The sequence below is a fragment of the Astyanax mexicanus genome, chromosome 2 (assembly GCF_023375975.1).
Source record: "Astyanax mexicanus isolate ESR-SI-001 chromosome 2, AstMex3_surface, whole genome shotgun sequence".
In the NCBI taxonomy this organism is placed as follows: Eukaryota; Metazoa; Chordata; class Actinopteri; order Characiformes; family Acestrorhamphidae; genus Astyanax; species Astyanax mexicanus.
In genome coordinates, this window is record NC_064409.1 from 7,452,155 (window position 1) to 7,471,138 (window position 18,984).

The following is an 18,984-nucleotide window of genomic DNA, read 5'->3' on the forward strand; positions in this document are numbered from 1 at the left end:
CCCTGGTTTGCTTTGCATTTATACCGGCATATCTGTAACATATTGAAATCAACATTATAAGGAAAAGGTGATGCGTGATGGATGCACAGTATGACAGAAGGCTGAGGGTAGAGGAGGAGATAGAAAAGTCTGCACGAGGCGGGTGTGTCTGCAAATCCTGTGATCCTCTGTGATTCACGCAATTAACTAGCGGGTGGGATTTAATTTGCAGCACTCCGGTCAGAGTGGGCAACCATCCAGCAATATGGAGAGAGATTAAAGCTTAAACCTGGATTATTAAATCATGTCATGTTGATATCACTTCTTAGACACATTTTTGCTAATGCACACATGCTCATTTGTTTATTGCCATGGAAGGAAGTGTATTACAGCTGTAAAATGCAATGTTAATGTACAGTATCAATATCCTAATCTAAAAAAACACATGTCTTGGTAACGCTATGCTTTTGCCACCATTCCTGCCAAGCCATATACAGCTCTGGAAATAAAACAAGAGACCACTTAAAAATAATGAGTTTCTTTGATTTTATCAAATGGGAAACCTCTGGAATATAATCAAGAGGAAGACGGATAATCATAACCCATCACATCAAGCTGAACTGCTTACATTTTTTGAAAAAGCAGTGTGTAAGACTGGTGGAGGAGAACATGATGCCAAGATGCATGAAAACTATGATTAAAAAACAGGATTATTGCACCAAATATTGATTTAAAACTTCATGAATATGAACTTGTTTTCTTTGCATTATTTGAGGTCTTAAAGCTCTGCATCTTTTTTTGTTATTTCAGCCATTTCTCATTTTCTGCAAATAAAGGCTCTAAATGACAATATTTTATTTGTAATTTGGGAGAAATGTTGTTCGTAGTTTATAGAATAAAACAGCAATGTTCCATTTAGTCACACATAAACCTATAAATAGCAAAATCAGAGAAACTTAAGTGGTCTCTTATTTTTTTCCAGAGTGTGGTTTGGTAGGCTAACTTTCCTGGAACCTTGCTAAACATTCTAATAATGTCTCTCTGTTAGCTGGGTAAGTTCACTCAACATGATAATACCTCTTTATCTGAATAAAACACAAAATCGTTCTATCTATCTATCTATCTATCTATCTATCTATCTATCTATCTATCTATCTATCTATCTATCTATCTATCTATCTATCTATCTATCTATCTATCTATCACAGCCTACCTCCGACATTAAGCACCACTGTACACTTAAACTGAAAACCTGCAAACAGGAAAGATGATTAAGAAACACATAAAAGTGGTCATTTAAGGACAAAACAAAACACTCTGTGTCTGTCTATAAACTCTAAACATGACTGTTTGTTCTGCTTCTTTCTCCTCCTGTCCTCCGTGACCCGGAAACTGATGGTGGCGCCATCTTGCTGGGTGTTCAAATACTGGAGGGGAGGAGATAAGCAGCTTCAAACAGCTGCCAAAGCGGCTTCCAGCAGAGGACACACATGAAATCTTTCAGAGAGTTTGTCGTGAGAGTGACAACGTGGCTCGCTTGGCCAGAGAGGATGGTCAGTGTGTGTTTGTTTATTTTACTTGTGGGTTTTTTTGTGCAAAAAAATCAATCATAAAATATGCAAAGGGACTTAGGAACGCATTACTCTAATCTGACCATTTTTATCAGTAACAAGTAATTTAAAGCATTACTATTTCCAATAATCCAGTAATTAGATTAAAGTTACTTATCCAAGTCACTGTGCGTTGCTATTTTTTTTTCATTTTCTTAGTAAAAAGAGCGCTGCCACTATGAGCGGGAGGTCGCAGGTTCGAACCCCCACTCATGCAGCTTTGCCATCAAGCTACCGGCGCTCAGAGGGAGCAAAATTGGCCCTGCTCCCTCCGGGTGGGTAGATGGCGCTCTCTCCCCACAGCACTCCTAGGGTGATGCCTGCAGCACAGGGCGTCTGTGAGCTGGTGTATCAGAACCGAGCTGCTGCATTTTCCTCTAAGCGCGCTAGCTGCTTGGCAATGCTGCATCAGCAGCAGCTTGAAAAGCTGCCATTACTAAACTAAAAAAATAACAAAGACATATTTACACACAAGGGCGTAGGTGCGGGTTTGATATTGGGGGGGGGGGACACATTTGCTATCATGAACCAAAGCTCACCCTATAGTTTCCTAGAAAATCATTTGCAGAATTATTTTTAATCCCAAATAATTTTTTTTTTCTGTATTCTGTTTATTATTAGTTACATCCAAGTAAAGGTGATTTTACAACCTAAACAGGTTACTCCACATTACATTTACTGTTGCTAAAAAAATATATACGTGAAAGGTCTGAATTATATAGATATGACAAAAACTGATCAGTTATCACCTAATATTTAAAATAATATAACAGATTTGATTATTATTATTAGTAATTATGTACTGTATGTTGTATATTTACATTTTCTCCAAACTGAGTAGCATTGTGTCCCGCACTTTTAATTGTTTCTACTGAAAGCACTTCTTATGATGGTGTCCTTTTATGAAAAAGAATGAAATGAAACTTTACGTTTCATAGGGATTTTTGTCAGAAGTTAATATAAACGTAAGACGTCAGGACATGTGTTCTTACTGTAAACTATAAATGAACAGAAGTCAGATTAGATCAGTGTTTCTTAACCCTGTTCTTACATATTCTACTGCATATTCCCACTGTCCCGCATATGCTAGAGCTTCCTCTGCTTTAAATGCACATAATAAAGTAAGTGATGGTATGATGTGTTTAATACACTGCTGGACAAACATGACTAATTTAGGATCCATAGAGGGCTAAGAGATTTTAACAGGTACACTCAGTAAAGGACTGTTTATTAGCTAATCAGTTGGATCTGGTGGAAAACAAATTTAAGGGCAGTGATCAGGGTTAAGAAACGGCTTTAAACTACCAACATTACCCAGTGTTGTACTAAATTCTAGATATTATCTCCATCCAGCTTCTAGCTGACTAGTTACCTAAATGAACATGGTTAGCCAACCGTTACCTTTCTTTTAGAAAAATCGCTGTATATCCATATCTGGTTTAAAATCATCTGCTGCATCCCGATCGCGCTGCTTAATCTCACAGCGGAGGAGGGGCTTCCCCCCTACCAGCACACTCTCCTGCGCGCGCCGCAAAACCAGCAAGCTGATTGCCTGTTTCTACCGAGAGGCGGAACTTAATTCCTGAACCGGCTCCGTGATTGGCGTTAAGAAATTTCCCATTTACTCAGCGGTCACCTGTCTCCTCATCAATAGTACAGCTGATCTGAGCGAAACCATTTTATTTTTGGGGGGGACAAATCCACCTTTTTCTAATATTATGCCCCCTGGTTCCTACGCCAATGTATACACATAGACTACGCATAGCGTAGCAGCCAGCGCACAAGTCTGCCATTTCAACACAGACAACAAAGAAGGAGCTCCTGAATTGCACTGTATTGTCACAAAAATAGTACTAAAGACAATAGAAAACAGGACAGCTTCTTTACTAACCTTAAAATAATTATCCACTCTTACATATTTAACTATATCAGTCTGAAGGCCATTCTAAAACCTTTGATATGCACATTATTAAGTATTTTATGGTAAATTGTGAAGTGTGCTTTAAGCTTCTTGGAATAATGTTTTGCAATTGTTTCCAGAATTTGGTGAAAATTTGAGGAATCCATTGTTCACTGTTTCTTATGTTACTGGCTGCTGCACAACCACAAAATGTAATAGATTCATCCTATACCTAACAGTTGGAAAGAGATTCAATTCTTTATATATATATATATATATATATATATATATATATATATATATATATAAATGCTGCTTCTATTTTCATCCAACCTATTGCTGATTGTTGCACAGTAGTGTTTGGTATGGTGTATGGTTTAACTGAATTATTTGATGATAAATTAAACAGTTTTTTAAAGAGGTAGAACACTAAGAATAGACTAAAATCACATAATTAGTTGGACTCGATACAGCAGAAAAAGGCAGACAGTTTGATTGACTAAATATTTTCTCGCAGTGCAGTTTAGCGAGCATCTAAACTTATTCACCTTCCAACATAATTGCAGCCCTTTATTTCTGGTAGTGTCAGAGTCATCAGGGAGGAGGATACAGCACGGCACTCCGCGTGCGAGTGTCCAAAAATAAAATGTGCTACGGTTAGCTAATGATTTTGTCAAAGAAGCAACAGAGATATCATCTATGGAAATGTATTCAGATCTCATGTCTTTAAATAATCCTCTGAAAAAAATGTGTTTTTTTTCCTACCCTGAATATATAAAAGGTTAATTATCCCCAGTCAACAGATCTGACTCCTAACTATGCAATTAATCTCGACTGCTCACGAGGGAGTATGGAGCTAGACCATATGCAAAAACACTCCGTCGCCTGTGGAAAGCTACAGGGGAGTGAGAGAAAGAAAGGGAGTGATAATTAACTGATGTAACCGTCATATGTCCTGTAAATTCTCATCTGTCAGGAATATTAATATTCATTATACCTCAGATTAAATACATTATATCCAAGCAATGACCTTGATAATGTTTTGATTAAACTGTTCCACACTTTTTAATTGCAAAAAATACGGTATACATTACATTAGCCGTAGGAAGTGCAGATCTTGATGCAGTCTTTTATTTAATTATTGTATTGACAGCGGCTGTATATACTGATGCTGTAAACTTTACTGCATCCATTCATGACTAACAAACAAGCAAAAATCTATGTTAAGTCTTCTGCTCTGGTCCCACTCTAATTAGAAGAGAGCACTGCTGTATTGAGCTGTGGGTGTTCCTCTGGGCTGGATGCTTGGGCACTTTATGTTTGGTGAATCCCCTGGACAGTACGAACTGGTTTTATGCTCGATTCCTTGCTATCCAATCTTGTTTTTTCTTTTAGTCTCTTGTAGATAAATGCTGTTTTTTCAGGAAGCTTGTCAGTGATGGGAGGGGCTACGGATATTTGTTGCAGTTAGAGGCTTTACTAGGTTACGGTACGGTGAAGAAGTGGATGTGGTGCACACAGGTCTTGCTCTTATTATTCTCTTCCTGCTAACATACGGTACTTTTTGTTTACTACCCCTCCTCATTAAAGATTTCATTTAATGGCATCTTTAGAGAATACATAATCCAAACCATGATTTATCATGAATAAAACAACATTAAACATTAAAATGCAGGCATTCTAACACTGTGCTATGCATGTACTCTAAAATTTAGTGATCAGCTCACTGGTACATATCTTCAATAATTGCACATTGCACCAGTGCACAGCGCATCTGTGACCAAGACAGCAAGTCTTTGTGATGTATCAAGAGCCACGGTATCCAGGGTAATGTCAGCATACCACCAAGAAGAACGAACCACATCCAACAGGATTAACTGTGGACGCTGTAAGAGGAAGCTTTCTGAAAGGGATGTTTAGGTGCTAACCTGGATTGTATTCAAAAAACATAAAACCACATTTTTTGACTATGTTTTTGATTCGCCCTTTCTGCTTCGTTTACAATGTGCTCTTCCAGGTTTTTTGACTCTCTTCCTGGCTTAGGTTTATTCTTTTGTCTGGTGATTTGGCTCTGATGTATTGGTTTACTCTTTCTCTGGTTCTGACCCTCGTCTGTATAACGCTTACTCTCTCTGTTTTTGTCTCTTATATTAAAGCCTCATCTCATTTTTAACAGCATGCGTCTGACTTCAGTCTGTAATGTTACAGTTTTGTGCATTTTTTTTTTTTTAATAATTTTATTCTAAATTTTTCCCATTTTCTCCCCAATTTTGCACAGCCAATTACCCAACCCACTCATTAGGACTCCCCCTATCACTAGTAATGCCCCAACACACCAGGAGAGTGAAGACTAACACATGCTTCCTCTGATACATGTGAAGTCAGACTCCGCCTCTTTTCGAGCTGCTTCTTTTCGAAAGCGCAGCGGCTCGGTTTCAATACATCAGCTCACAGACGCCCTGTGCTGTGTATATCACTCTAGGAGTGATTAGGGGAGAGAGCGCCATCTACCCACCCGGAGGGAGAAGGACTAATTGTGCTCCCTCTGAGCACCGGCAGCTTGATGGCAAAACTGCATGAGCTGGGGTTCGAACCTGCGACCTCCTGTTTATAGTGGCAGCGCTTTAGACGGCTGGACCACTCGGCGCCCAAGTTTCGTGCATTTTTTGGGCGTTCGAAGCATTTCAAAGTTTAACAGACACTGATTAACAAATCAGACCTGAGGCATATCACTAATTGTAATTAATTTAATTGCCAGCTAAATAGAACTGACAAGCTTTATATATATATATATATACTCTGGCTCATCAAACCTCGTACCAACATCCTCTAAAATACTGTCTAAAGCTATGAGAAGAAAAGTAATCTGTAGTAGAGGATAAGATAGGTAAAGGCAATAAAAAGTTTCAACAAAATTCAGCTTTTGAAGTTTAATACAGAATATCTAGAGGAGCCAAATGACTTTCTGAAACAAGTTCTGTGAGCTGACAATCAGTCTCAGGTATAGAGCTATATATATTCATGCAGACAGGAAGGAGTCTGGTCCTGTATGACTAAGGGCTCCTTCTCATTTACATTTACATTTATGGTATTTAGCAGACGCCCTTATCCAGAGCGACTTACAACAGTGCTTCAAAGTTACTTAAGATATCCAAAGCTAGTTTGTAGACTAGGATCAAGAGATACATAGAACTTAATCATGTTAAGAACCCTAGGAACCTTTTTTTTTTTTTTTTTTTTTTTTTTTTTTTAGTTTAGGAACTCTTTGAAAAGATGTGTCTTCAGTCGACGTTTGAAGACCGTGAGTGACTCTGCTGTTCTGACATCCAGTGGAAGTTCATTCCACCACCTTGGTGCCAGCACAGAGAAGAGTCTGGATGTCTGTTTTCTGTGTGTTTTGAGTGATGGAGGTTCGAGTCGAGCCGTACTGGAAGCTCTAAGAGCTCTTGGTGCAGATCTGGCTTTGACCATCGCCATCAGGTATGAAGGTGCTGGTCCGTTTTTTGCCTTGTAGGCCAGCGTCAGGGTTTTGAATCGGATGCGGGCGGCAACAGGAAGCCAGTGGAGGGAACGCATCAAAGGAGTCACATGACTGAACTTCGGAAGATTGAAGACGAGTCGTGCTGCCGCGTTCTGAATTAACTGTAGTGGTTTGATGGCTCGCAGTGGAAGACCAGCCAGTAGAGAGTTGCAGTAGTCAAGTCTTGAGATGACAAGAGACTGCACAAGCACCTGAGTGGCATCCTGAGACAGAAACGGTCGAATTCTTCGGATGTTGTACAGGAGAAATCTGCATGACCGAGTCAGATTCGCAATATGGCTCGAGAACGATAACTGGTCATCCATTACTACACCGAGGCTTCTTGCTTCTGCCGATGGAGTGACCAGTGAGTTCTCGAAAGAGATGGAGAGATTGTTGTGAGGGCTTGTAGTTCCTGGGATGAACAGAAGGTCAGTCTTGCTGGGGTTGAGTTTTAGGTGATGAGAACTCATCCACATCGAGACATCATTGAGACATGCTGAGATGCGGGATGAAACCTGAGTGTCGGAAGGAGGAAATGAAAGGATTAGTTGAGTGTCATCAGCATAGCAGTGGTATGAGAATCCATGAGAAGATATTATTTCACCCAGAGAGCGAGTATAGAGTGAGAAAAGAAGAGGACCAAGCACCGAGCCTTGTGGAACCCCAGTGGAGAGTCTGCATGGAGCAGATGTTGCCCCTTGCCAAGTTACCTGGTAGGAACGGTCCTCCAGGTACGATGCAAACCACTGCCATGCAGAGCCAGTGATTCCAAGGCTGGTGAGGATGGAAAGGAGAATGCTGTGGTTGACCGTGTCGAAAGCAGCAGAGAGATCAAGCAGAATCAGAACAGATGACAGGTTAGTAGCTTTTGCTGCATGAAGCTTCTCTGTAACTGCAATGAGGGCAGTTTCAGTAGAATGTGCAGGTTTGAAGCCAGACTGGTTTGGATCCTGAAGATTGTTCTGAGTGAGAAAGAGAGAAAGTTGGTTGTAGACAGCACGCTCAAGGACTTTGGAAAGGAAAGAGAGGAGAGAAACTGGCCTGTAGTTGCCAACGTCCAAGCTGTCTAGAGTTGGTTTCTTCAAGATAGGAACCACTCTGGCAGTCTTAAAAGTTGATGGAACATGACCAGATGATAGAGAGGTGTTAATGATGTGAGTGATGAACGGAAGGAGGTCAGGAGCAATTGTCTGAAAGAGGGAAGATGGTAAAGGGTCAAGTGGGCAAGTGGTTGGATTGTTAGAATGTAGAAGATGAAGGATTTCATCTGTGGAAAGCAGAGAGAATTGAGACAGAGAGGTAGAATGTGGAAGATAGAGCTTGGTGGGAAGGGTAGAGGCAGGGGGAAAGGATTGGCGGATATTTGCTACTTTCTCCTCAAAGGAGTTGACAAAATCATCCGGGGAGAGGGTTGTGGGAGGTTGAGGAGTGGGAGGGTTTAGAAGAGATGAGAAGATGGTGAAGAGTTTGCGAGGGTCAGATGCTGATTCTTCCAGTTTCCTTTTGTAGAAAGAGGATTTTGCAGCAGTTACCTCTGTTGAAAATCTCAACTACCTTATTTACCACAAACAAATCAAACTTTTACTTTTAGTTCAGTTCAGTTTGACAGGTGTGAACACTCCACCTGGATTTGCATTTGGATACACTTTAAACTACTGAAGCGTAGCTTGGAAAAACATGGGTCTCTGTCCACTTCTGAGCATATCTTGGTTCAATTTGTTGCTGATATGATATTTTTTGCGATGGTCTGCAAATGAAGAAATGCAACATTAGAGCATGACTTGCAATGTACCCTTTTCATAATCTGCCTTTTTAACATTCAACTCCTGACAGACACTCTTGACAATATCATTCTTGCTGCACACGCTGCTGATAATAAAGACAGATGAGCAATATAATAGTACCGAAGCGTCTCATTTCTGCACATTAACTGAAGGAATTTTTGACTGCTGGGGCCAGGCAAGCCTTGTAAACAAAAAGTGCATTTAAGTGTATTATTTGAAAGTATACTTAACATAGAAACATACACACTTTCAGCATTAAAATACATATTAAACATACTATTATCTATTAACAACCTATGGCAACTTAACTATACTTCAATTGTAATATAACTATATTTAAATACAACATAAAAGCATTAGATTGTGCTTTTAAGTGCTTTTTTCATATACCTTCTGCAAACTTAAGTAGATTTAAAAATGTGTTTTTTTAGGGCTGTCAATGTTAAAGCGTTAACGCACGCTGTTAATTTAGAATCAGTAACGAGTTATTATATTTTTAACGCAAGTTAATTAAGGCACCAAGTTTGACCCCTACTTCCGCTGTAATCTGCCCGCAATCTGCCCAACACACTGATCTGTCGTCAGGCTGAATGATTGAACGTCGCGCTCTGAACACACACACACACACACACACACACTTGCACACACACACACGCTACATGCGCATGCATGCACACACATATACGGGCACACGCACGGAAACACACACAAACCTGCGCTTTCCTGATTTTTATTCTCATCAAATTAAGTTCGAATTTAGAAATCCTCACAACCAAGCTGAGACACTAACAATTCAATTTATAATCTATTCTTTATTCCAGCACTCTATGTTGATTTTATCTCTCCTCAAACACACAAGTATATATTATACTTTTAATTGACACCACTAACTTCCATTTACATTTTACAGAGCCTGGGAGGGGCCGTGGATAAAAAAAAAATTCATCGAGTGAACGATATAGCAGCTCGTGCTCACGATTTCTGTAATTCGAGTGAACAATTTCGTAATCGTTCACTCGAATTAAAGAAAACGTGATTTAGTTATTTTTTTTATCCACGGCCCCTCCTGGGCTCTGTAACATTTAAATATCCACTATAAATATAATTTTTCTGTGATTAATCAGATTATTTTTTTTAAACGATTAACACCACTAGTTTTTTTAAACATCAATTGTTATATACTTAAATTATATTGTAAATCTACTACTTTGCATGTTGATGTACATGTTACACTGCTGAAAATGATGGGCCAACTCATCTCCGGTGCAACATATTTATTTTTGTGTATGCACTGCAAAACACAGAAACAGCAGGTTACAGGAGCTACTCGGTGTGTTATCTGCTAACTGCTCCACCAGGTACTGACTAACTTTCTCTGCATTACAGAAACAGTGACAACATACACTTGTATAGTAAACTCGAATAGAAACAGTATTACAGTATAATTCTTATTATAGCTAATTACATTAATGTCTCTGCACATTTACAGTTTTATTTCCACATACATCACTGTTATAAACTCACTAATCATCAGAATGCATTTACTGTGTAAACAAGTATCATTATGAACTCTTATTACTCTGCTTCCAGTTTTTATAGTGTTTTTAACAACAATTTTAATCAGTTTTTAATCCCTTTTTAACTCAATTGCTCCTATGAATTGTATTTTAAACAAAATCCATTTTGAATGAAGATCTTTTTTGCTTGTATCTCCTATATTCCATATTAATTAATTAACAGAAAGCATTTACACTGAATCTGGTAAACAGAACATATATAGTGCAGCTTTAAACCAAAACTAGCTCAAAAATAGCAAAAATGGAAAATACAGACTTAAATTCTAGCCGAATAACTAGACTAGTTCAAGTATAAGACCACATGTGCTTCATAGCTTAGCACGAGGCTCAGTCTGATTCACATTTAGCTTTAGCTTCTACCGATTAGCTTTCAAACCTAAAACAGCTCTGAAACTCATTAAAACGACTCCTTCGACCACAAGTTCGACATTTTCACAACAAATAGCTCTAATGAGTCACTAATACTGTTAACTCTCACTTTATGTACAATTTATCAACCAGCTTACCTGCAAAACACAGAAACAGCAGGTTACAGGAGCTACTCGGTGTGTTATCTGCTAACTGCTCCACCAGGTACTGACTAACTTTCTCTGCTGGTTAGAGTATTAGACCCTGGTGCCTGTCACCGAGCGCCCTCTACTGGCGAAACTTATATTGTCTTGTTAAATAACAATAGGAACCTTAACAGTAGTTCTATGAGAAGGAGATAATACCTAAAAATAAAATAGGGGGCTACTATTTTCACACACTTAACTATTTTAGAGTGCCACATACATATTCTGTACACTTTAATAATACTGGAAAAACTATACTAAATTCCACTTTAAGTAGTGTTTAATGTCACTACACACACACACACTACATGTCACTGTTTTTCCCAAGGGTGCCCATTTTTCTGCTTTTACATCGCTATAACAATACTTTAGCACTAATGCTAAATTTGCCTAAGCTTCACAGAACAGTAGTTTTAAGGCCACCTTCATTGTTCAGGTTTTGCTTTTGTGCTCCAGGAGTGCTGTAAGTTTGTATGGAACAAAAATGAGATTATCTTTGGGTCCTTTCAAACTTTCAAAACCACTGACATTGAAGAAATATAAGAGTTCTACCAGGATACCAGGAAAAAAAACTTTTAATGTAGACAAACTCTTGTAAACAATTCTACAAGTCTTTGATTTGAAGCAAAAGTCTTCGGCATAGGTCCCGTCACTGACTCGGGTCTTGTAGCAATCCCAGCCCTAGCAGATCCTGCTATGTGTAAAAAAGGTACCCCTGGGAGTTTTGAAGGTGTCCATTTGCTAAAATCCTCTTTTTATTGTTCTTTGTGAAATACGAAAGGAATCTCTGAGTTGTGTATGCATGCTGCACATGAAACCCTTCTCAACCTTTATTGTCTGCAGTAGTTAGTAAAAGAATCAGAATCAGAAAAACGAGTCGATCAAGAAAAGCACCGTGTCTAGGTCAACTTGGAATTAGCCTGGGAGGTTCTGCTGTGGCTCAGCCAACAAAAACCTGTGGTGGACTTTTTAAAACCTTTCTGGACCTGCACTACCCACCTCTGTGTGTAAGTAACTCTACGTTTAAATAGGATCTCCGGTGGATTATTATTTTTTTTTTACAGAGACTCTAAGACTAGGTTAGTGGCTGAACTGCGCTTAGCATTAGGGCATTATTACACATGTTGTAAAGTACCATATGACATTGCAAAGACTATTAGTTATTTGTGTAGAAATGTCTTTATTTTAAAAACCTTTCTAACCGTTGTTCCTCTCACTGCCTTGTAGGACTGTTAGCCAATTGGAGGCGATATGTTTGCATGTATAAATATTCATGAGCAAGAGCTGAAATCCTGTCGTTTCTCCCTGCTCCCTCCTTCACTGGACTAAAGCAGCATTATACCGGATCACCGGACCACAACTACACATTTTAAAATGAATAAAAAATAAATAAAATTAAACCTTTGCGGCAGTTTTCTGATTGTATCTTCACCAACAATGTGACTGACTCTTTATAAAGTAAGACCTTTTGTATTATAATCACGATATTCAGCATTATGACCTGTTCCATTCCTTTAATTCCAGCCAGTCTCCTGTTCTGATGTCTCTGCTCTCTCTCTCTTCCATTTTTCTACATTTGTATGTCTCTGGTTTCTCTCCCTCTCTGCTCTGACCCAGAGCAACACAATATTGAGTCTGCGTTTCTCGTGTCAGGCCAGCATGGGTCAAGGCAAACTCTCGGGCTGCACAATTGTTCTCCCAGCCATCTAGTGTGTTTTGGAGTCCTGGGGTCAGCTGTCTCGATGTGGGTGGCGGTCTGCTTAATACTCTACTCCTGCTGCAGCACATATCAGCTATGCTATCACATTGCAGTGCCTGTGGCAAGGTGGGGCATATGATAACCCAGAATAGCAAGTGTGAAGGAATGAAACAGAGCAAGGAGAGAGGATAACGGATATAGAACAAAACAGAGCACAACAGGGGGATTCTTTATACAAATGAGCAGATGGGTCATCTTCCTTACTTAGAACATCTCGGCCTCTGACCTTGAGTGACTGCAGCTTGTGTAAGAAGCGTGTTTCTCCTCCTTTTAAAGCAGCAGTCCTTAAGATTTTTTTCCACGAAAGTTGTAGCTAGAAATATACAGCTCTGGACAAAAAAGAGACCACTTAAAAATGACAAGTTTCTTTGATTTTACCAAATTTAAAACCTCTGGAATATAATCAAGATTAAGATGCATGATCACAAACCATCAAACCAAACTGAACTGCTTAAATTTGTGCACCAGCAGTAAAGACATAAAGTTATCCAAAAGCAGTGTATAAGACTGGTGGAGGAGAACATGATGCCAAGATGCATGAAAACTGTGATTAAGAACCAGGGTTATTCCACCAAATATTGATTTCTGAACTCTTAAAAATATCAGCATGTCAAACCCAACCTTTACCTTCCTAGTCATGCATTGTTAACCAAAGAAACTCAGAATCAGAAAAGAGCTGGCAAGCTAAATAAAATTAACAGGTTAATCCACTGCAATACGCAATAGTTTTTTTCAAGACTTTTTTAAAGAGCCACTAAACCCTAAAGCATATTTTTTTCCCTTAATAGCTGAAATGTGTTCATTTGAAGTAATAAAACATACCAGTCCTGCTTAAAATGTAATTTTATAAACCTTTCCTAACCTTTAAAAAATGCTTTTATTGTTGGTCATTTCTGCCTCTGCAGCGCCCTCACAGGTTCAGCGTTGCAATAGATGTAAATGATTTGGTCGTGTACTTTGGTACTCAGACAAAATGTTAAAATATGCAGATCAGTCGACCAATAATACCGCCCCCCGCCCACCCCTGCTGACATCAAACCTTTTGTGTCTCACCACTATCAGAGGCACAATGCTGCTGCTACAGCAGCTCAGCCAATAAGCTCTCACACTCCTGCCCCGCCCCTAAACCCATACATCACCCAGTGCCTCTCCCAAACTACCCCTCCCATTTTTTAGCCTTTTCAAATTTGAGCTGAGGGTGGAGTCAGCTAAAAATCACCCTTAAAGAGTTTATAGTGCATATTTTAAGAGCATTACACCCCACAATCTCTGCATTATTACTTTCCAGAACCAATCACAGATTGTAAAGAGCACCAGGCAAGTTACTGTCAGAAGACCACACCATAAACCCTAAACCATATTTTTTACGTTAATATCTGAAATGTGTTACTTTAAAGTAATGAAACATACTAGTCCTGCTTTAAAATTTGTATAAACCATTCTTAAGGTTTAGGAACCTTTATAAACCCTGCTGATGACCAACCATCTGTGTCTCACCGCTATCAGAGGCACACTGCTGCTGCTGCAGCTCAGCCAATCAGCTCTCCCACTCCTGCCCTGCCCCTAAACCCATACAACATCACCCAGTGCCTCTGCTAAACCACCCCTTTCATTTTTTAGCCTTTTTAAAAAATTGAGCTGAGGGTTGAATCAGCTAAAATCAGGGGGTTTATTGCACTTTTTAGAGTTTATAGTGCAAAATTTGAGAGCATTACACCCGTCAATCTCCGCATTATTATTTTCCAGAGCCAATCACAGGCTAGAAAAAGAACACCAGGCAAGTTGCATCACCAGGACTCAATCTGCAGCACCGATATGTGGCACGAATTCAAGTGCTCTTCCAAACAAGCCTCTCCAAACGAGTGAGGAGGCGCTGAGACTTTTTGATATTCATTAGTGGTTCTGATGGTCCATATGGTTGATCACACATCGGGCACGACGGGCAGCATAACTGCTTGTGTCTTTGTGTGGGCCTGGAACGCATAACTGGATTCTTCTGAAACCCACCGGGTCGCTTTGGACCGCCCGCCCCGAGTCATGCCATCTGTTTGGCTGCTACACGCCCCTACCCATCCAGCCCAGGTCTGAGGAAATGGCAGTAAATTAAGGCAGGCGTAAACAACAACAGATTAAATGATTTAAAACATGGCTGGGAACAGAGAGAGACACCATCAGACGAGGATTTAGTGATTCAACCTGAACTGAGCTGTTTTTTTTGTTTAAACAAACAGTGAAACACTGTGGGAGACTGTTGCTCTTATACCAGAGTCTCATCACACCTTGTGATGACCAACAGAAATCGCCTAGAATTACCTGCAACAAAACAAAGCAATAAAACACAAATAGAGAAAAAAGTGTGTTGTTGTGAACAACATCACAGCTGTGATGGGGTCATAGATCATCAAAATCAAGATGGTTTTCCTGATAACATTGACAACATTGAGTGTTTTATTGCTTTTTATTGCTCAACATTTCAGAAAATAAAAATAAATATAGCAGTTGAGACCTGAACTTGCTGTCAGACTCGTTTTAATATTGGCAAAATGGAAATATGGCAAATTATAGCTCCTCAACAAGCAGGAGGAGCCGAGGAGTTTCTTCTAAAACACTTCTTAGAAACTTTATACCAAATTTAACCTTTAAAGCAGTTTGCAGCCCCTTTGTTAGAGTTGTTCTAATTTTGCTGTCACAGCTGCCAACCAAAATATTGACTAACAGCAGTTAATTGACTGTAAACCTGCTGCTAGTCAAATTAAATAAATTAAATTAAATGAATCTCAATAAGTGAGAATGCCATCGAAAAATGCTTATATTTCAGTTAGAGCTGGGCGATATGGCCCAAAAAAAACCCTTCGATTTTTAAAAAAAAAAATCTGATTTTCGATTTAAATCGTTTTTTTTCCCAACTAAAATCTCCTAAAAGTCGCTAAATGACATCATCGCCTAATTTGCATAATGCACGTGTTTGAAGCTGTAAAGGATTAACATTGTGTGAGAGAAAAAAGTGAGTAAAAAACACTAAATAGGTTAGAAATGATACAATACAAATGAACTCCAACAAATGAACAACTTCTGTTGCTTTTTAAATAGGCAGTCACGTCTCATAATAACTTTATTTTTACATAAATTACATAAATCATTTTTTTGCCGTGTTGTTAAATGTTATTATAAGAGCAGTTTTTTATTATATATATATATATATATATATATATATATATTTTTAGCTTTCTTAAGTTTTCTTTATTTTCAAACCTATTGTAGACAAATTGTTGAATAGCTTTTTTACAAAGAGGGAGACACTGTGGACGAGGTGAGAGACAGGCTATGTGGTGAATTGAGTGAGTGACTGACTGAGACTGTGTGAGTTAAATTCAGTGAGTTTTTTTATATTTCTGCTCTGTAAATAGGGGGGGGGTCAGTCAGCACGCACAGTGTGTTTGTGGAGCGGTGTGTGTGTGTCACCAGAAGTCTCCAATAACACCACAAAAACATGCTAGATTTGTCGCTAGTCGCATTTTTACAAAAAAAGTCTCTAAAGGGTATAAAAAGTAGCTGAATATAGCGACAAAGTTGGCGCGGGAGGGAGGGAGAGAGGGGCGGGGCTGCGCGCAGGAGAGAGGGGCGGGGCTAAGCTCAGGGGAGTGTCGGTGGTGAAAAGTAAAACTCAGAGAAGATCGATTTTTATAAAAACACATCGTCCTTAACTGTAAATTCGAATTAATCGATAAAATCAATTAATTGCCCAGCTCTAATTTCAAGCTAATCAACATGAAACCTTAGCAAAGGTTTCCTAAGCCTTTAAATTGTCCAGCAGTCTGGATGGAGGCTAGACTACACAATCATGCCCCTGCTGATACGCTTTTTTGGACCCATATTTTCTCATGGTAATTAAGTCATGAACCACTTTTTAGAATACAAACCAAAGAAGTTGATTTATTTTCGAACAATAGCCTTCAAAAACCCATTTACACACACACACACACACACACACACACATATATATATATATATATATATATATATATATATATATATATATATATGCATATGCAAAGTTAATTTAAGACAATTTTTTTAAGAAACAGAGGAGAGAAAGCGACAATTACACGTATGAAAATTGTTAGAACAAAAAATATCAAAACTGCACAAAATAAATAAGGCCACAAAATTAGATTTAAATATATCTTATCACTTTTTCCCAATATAAAAGATAAGTACAAAATCAGATGAGCTTTAATTATTTTTCATTTTTTATTAAGTATTTATTTTTTTATAAGCTGTCCACAACCCACCCAGGACATGTCTGTAATAATCTAATTTATTCAGATGCACCTGCAAGTTGGAATCTTTAGAACGGTTTGCTGATTTGCTTTAGCATCAAGACAAGCCTTTAATTAGCAACAACATCCAGTCATACTGGTTACAGTGTGTCGACTTTACACCAAAATGCCTGTCAAATGATTTTAAAATCAAAAGGAAATTTTCCAGTAAATACATTCAACCATGTTTAATCAATCATGGTTAAGTTTGTAGTCTGCGATTTGGACATTGGGAGTAACCAACAGCAGAGCTCTAATCAACACCAAACAAGAAGCAGCAACTCAAGGGCAGCTGTGGCCAAAAGCTGCTTCTGTTTCTGCTTTATTATGATTAAAAACTCTAAAAATCTTTTGTCTAAAAGTTTCAGAGAGTGACTTTAGTATTCTAGAATGTGGTTGTCAAAAAAATGCAAAAAGTTGCTAGAGTTCTTTTTGGGTAACACATTACTAAACAACAGCATTTGCAGAATTGCATGAAAACATTTGAAAAAAAAAATGGCTTAGAAAATCTTTTGTATACTGCAAAAACTAAAAATCTTGCAAGGTCACTGTTAGAAAGATAGCAATTAGATTCCTTTTAAGATTATTTTGCAATGGTATCCAATTATTTCCATTACAATGCAACACGAACAGAAGCATCTTTGGGTTAAATGGACAGGGACAGCTAATTTCTGTGGGTGTTGTACAGAGCACACCTGGTTAGTTGCAATTTCGCACTGCAAAGTAAGACTTTTGATTTTACTGCTTGTAATGTCATTATTTGTAAAGTTTCTACCACACTCAGCTCTAACTGTGCTCTCCGTGCTCCGATACCCAGAATGCACCACAGACAGACATCTCCCTTTCGCGATCATATCACGCTGCACAGGGCACTACCTGGAAGCTCATCACCAGAATACTGACTACACCTGTTCTACCCACTATAAGTACACCTCACCTCACTCACCTGTGGCCGAGTATTGTTGGTTTTCCACGTATGCCTGTGCCTGTGTTAGCTCTCTTGTTTCTGACCTTGTTTTGTATTTTCTGACACAGATTTTTCTCCTTTCTGTGTATGAACCTCGAACTGTCTCTTGTTTATGGTATGTGTATTTCCTACTGCTGCTGTTTACTCGTATTGACCCTGCTCATTTTTAACTCTCTCTGTACCTCAACTGTACCTTATTTAATAAAGTTCTTAAACTGCATCTGCATGTGTCCTGTCCAGCCATGATGGTAAAAAATTCTAATGGCTTGCTCCATTAAGTGTCTTTTAATATAAAGGTTGTTATCTTTTGTATTTTTTTTATGTCTTTTCACCACAGAAGGTGTTTTAATAACTAATATTTGTCTGAATAATCCTTTCAAATGATCTCTAAATCTAGCAGACCTACATTATATGTTAAAACTGATCAACAAAAATTTTACAAATTGATTGAATAGAATAAAATCACTGATAAAAAAACACTAACTTCTATTAAAGGTTAAGCAGATTTATCCATCTTCTGTAAATTTGAAGTGGTTGTACTTGCTGGTGGTTGATCCAAATTCCAGCTAGATCTGAGTTCCATAGCCCGATATACATCTTCGCTACGTATCATATGATATCCCTCACATTCATATAATCCCAACCTTTTTGTCCACTTTTGGAGTTGCCCACCTAATGGTACTGCTAGTCTCATTTCTCGTTCATTTACAATGTGACGACCCAGCCTTCCCTTGGTCCACACAACATAGCTGGGAGGATGTTGGCGTCTCTGCAGCGGCCATAACAAATACCCACCCCCCTCGTCCCCCCTGAGGCTGATGGGAGTGTAATTTGACAGGCGAGGGAGTGGACTACCTTCATCCCTCAGCCTTTATTACTCAGCGTGGAGGAGATGAAGGAGCGGCTCACCCTTTGTCGCTCTCGCACCACCATCATCATCATTATTTACCTTGGAATGCTAGGAGGGGAGGGGGTGGTAATGAGGGAGGAGGGGGTCTTACCTGAGAGAAAT

General features: G+C 38.9%; 1 protein-coding gene across 1 annotated transcript; it reads right to left on the reverse strand.

The window, feature by feature from the left end:
• Nucleotides 1-6,560: 6,560 nt before the first annotated feature.
• On the reverse strand, nt 6,561-18,569 carry LOC125780470 (uncharacterized). The gene is made up of 3 exons (XM_049474206.1): nt 18,513-18,569; nt 7,723-8,562; nt 6,561-7,527 (listed from the first exon to the last, which is right to left on the reverse strand). The coding sequence occupies exons 1-3, from the start codon at nt 18,567-18,569 to the stop codon at nt 6,739-6,741; spliced, it is 1,686 nt and encodes a 561-aa protein (XP_049330163.1). The 3' UTR covers nt 6,561-6,738.
• Between the last annotated feature and the right edge of the window lie 415 nt (nt 18,570-18,984).

What these genes read in the sequence shown, in the direction of transcription:
- LOC125780470 (XM_049474206.1), bottom strand. Translation starts at nt 18,569, where the DNA reads ATGTATATCGGGCTATGGAACTCAGATCTAGCTGGAATTTGGATCAAC. An exon ending in TTTGGATCAACCACCAGCAA is followed by an intron (nt 8,563 to 18,512) that starts GTACAACCACTT and finishes TAAATAAGGTAG; the next exon opens with TTGAGATTTTCAACAGAGGT. An exon ending in TGGAGGACCGTTCCTACCAG is followed by an intron (nt 7,528 to 7,722) that starts GTAACTTGGCAA and finishes TCCGACACTCAG; the next exon opens with GTTTCATCCCGCATCTCAGC.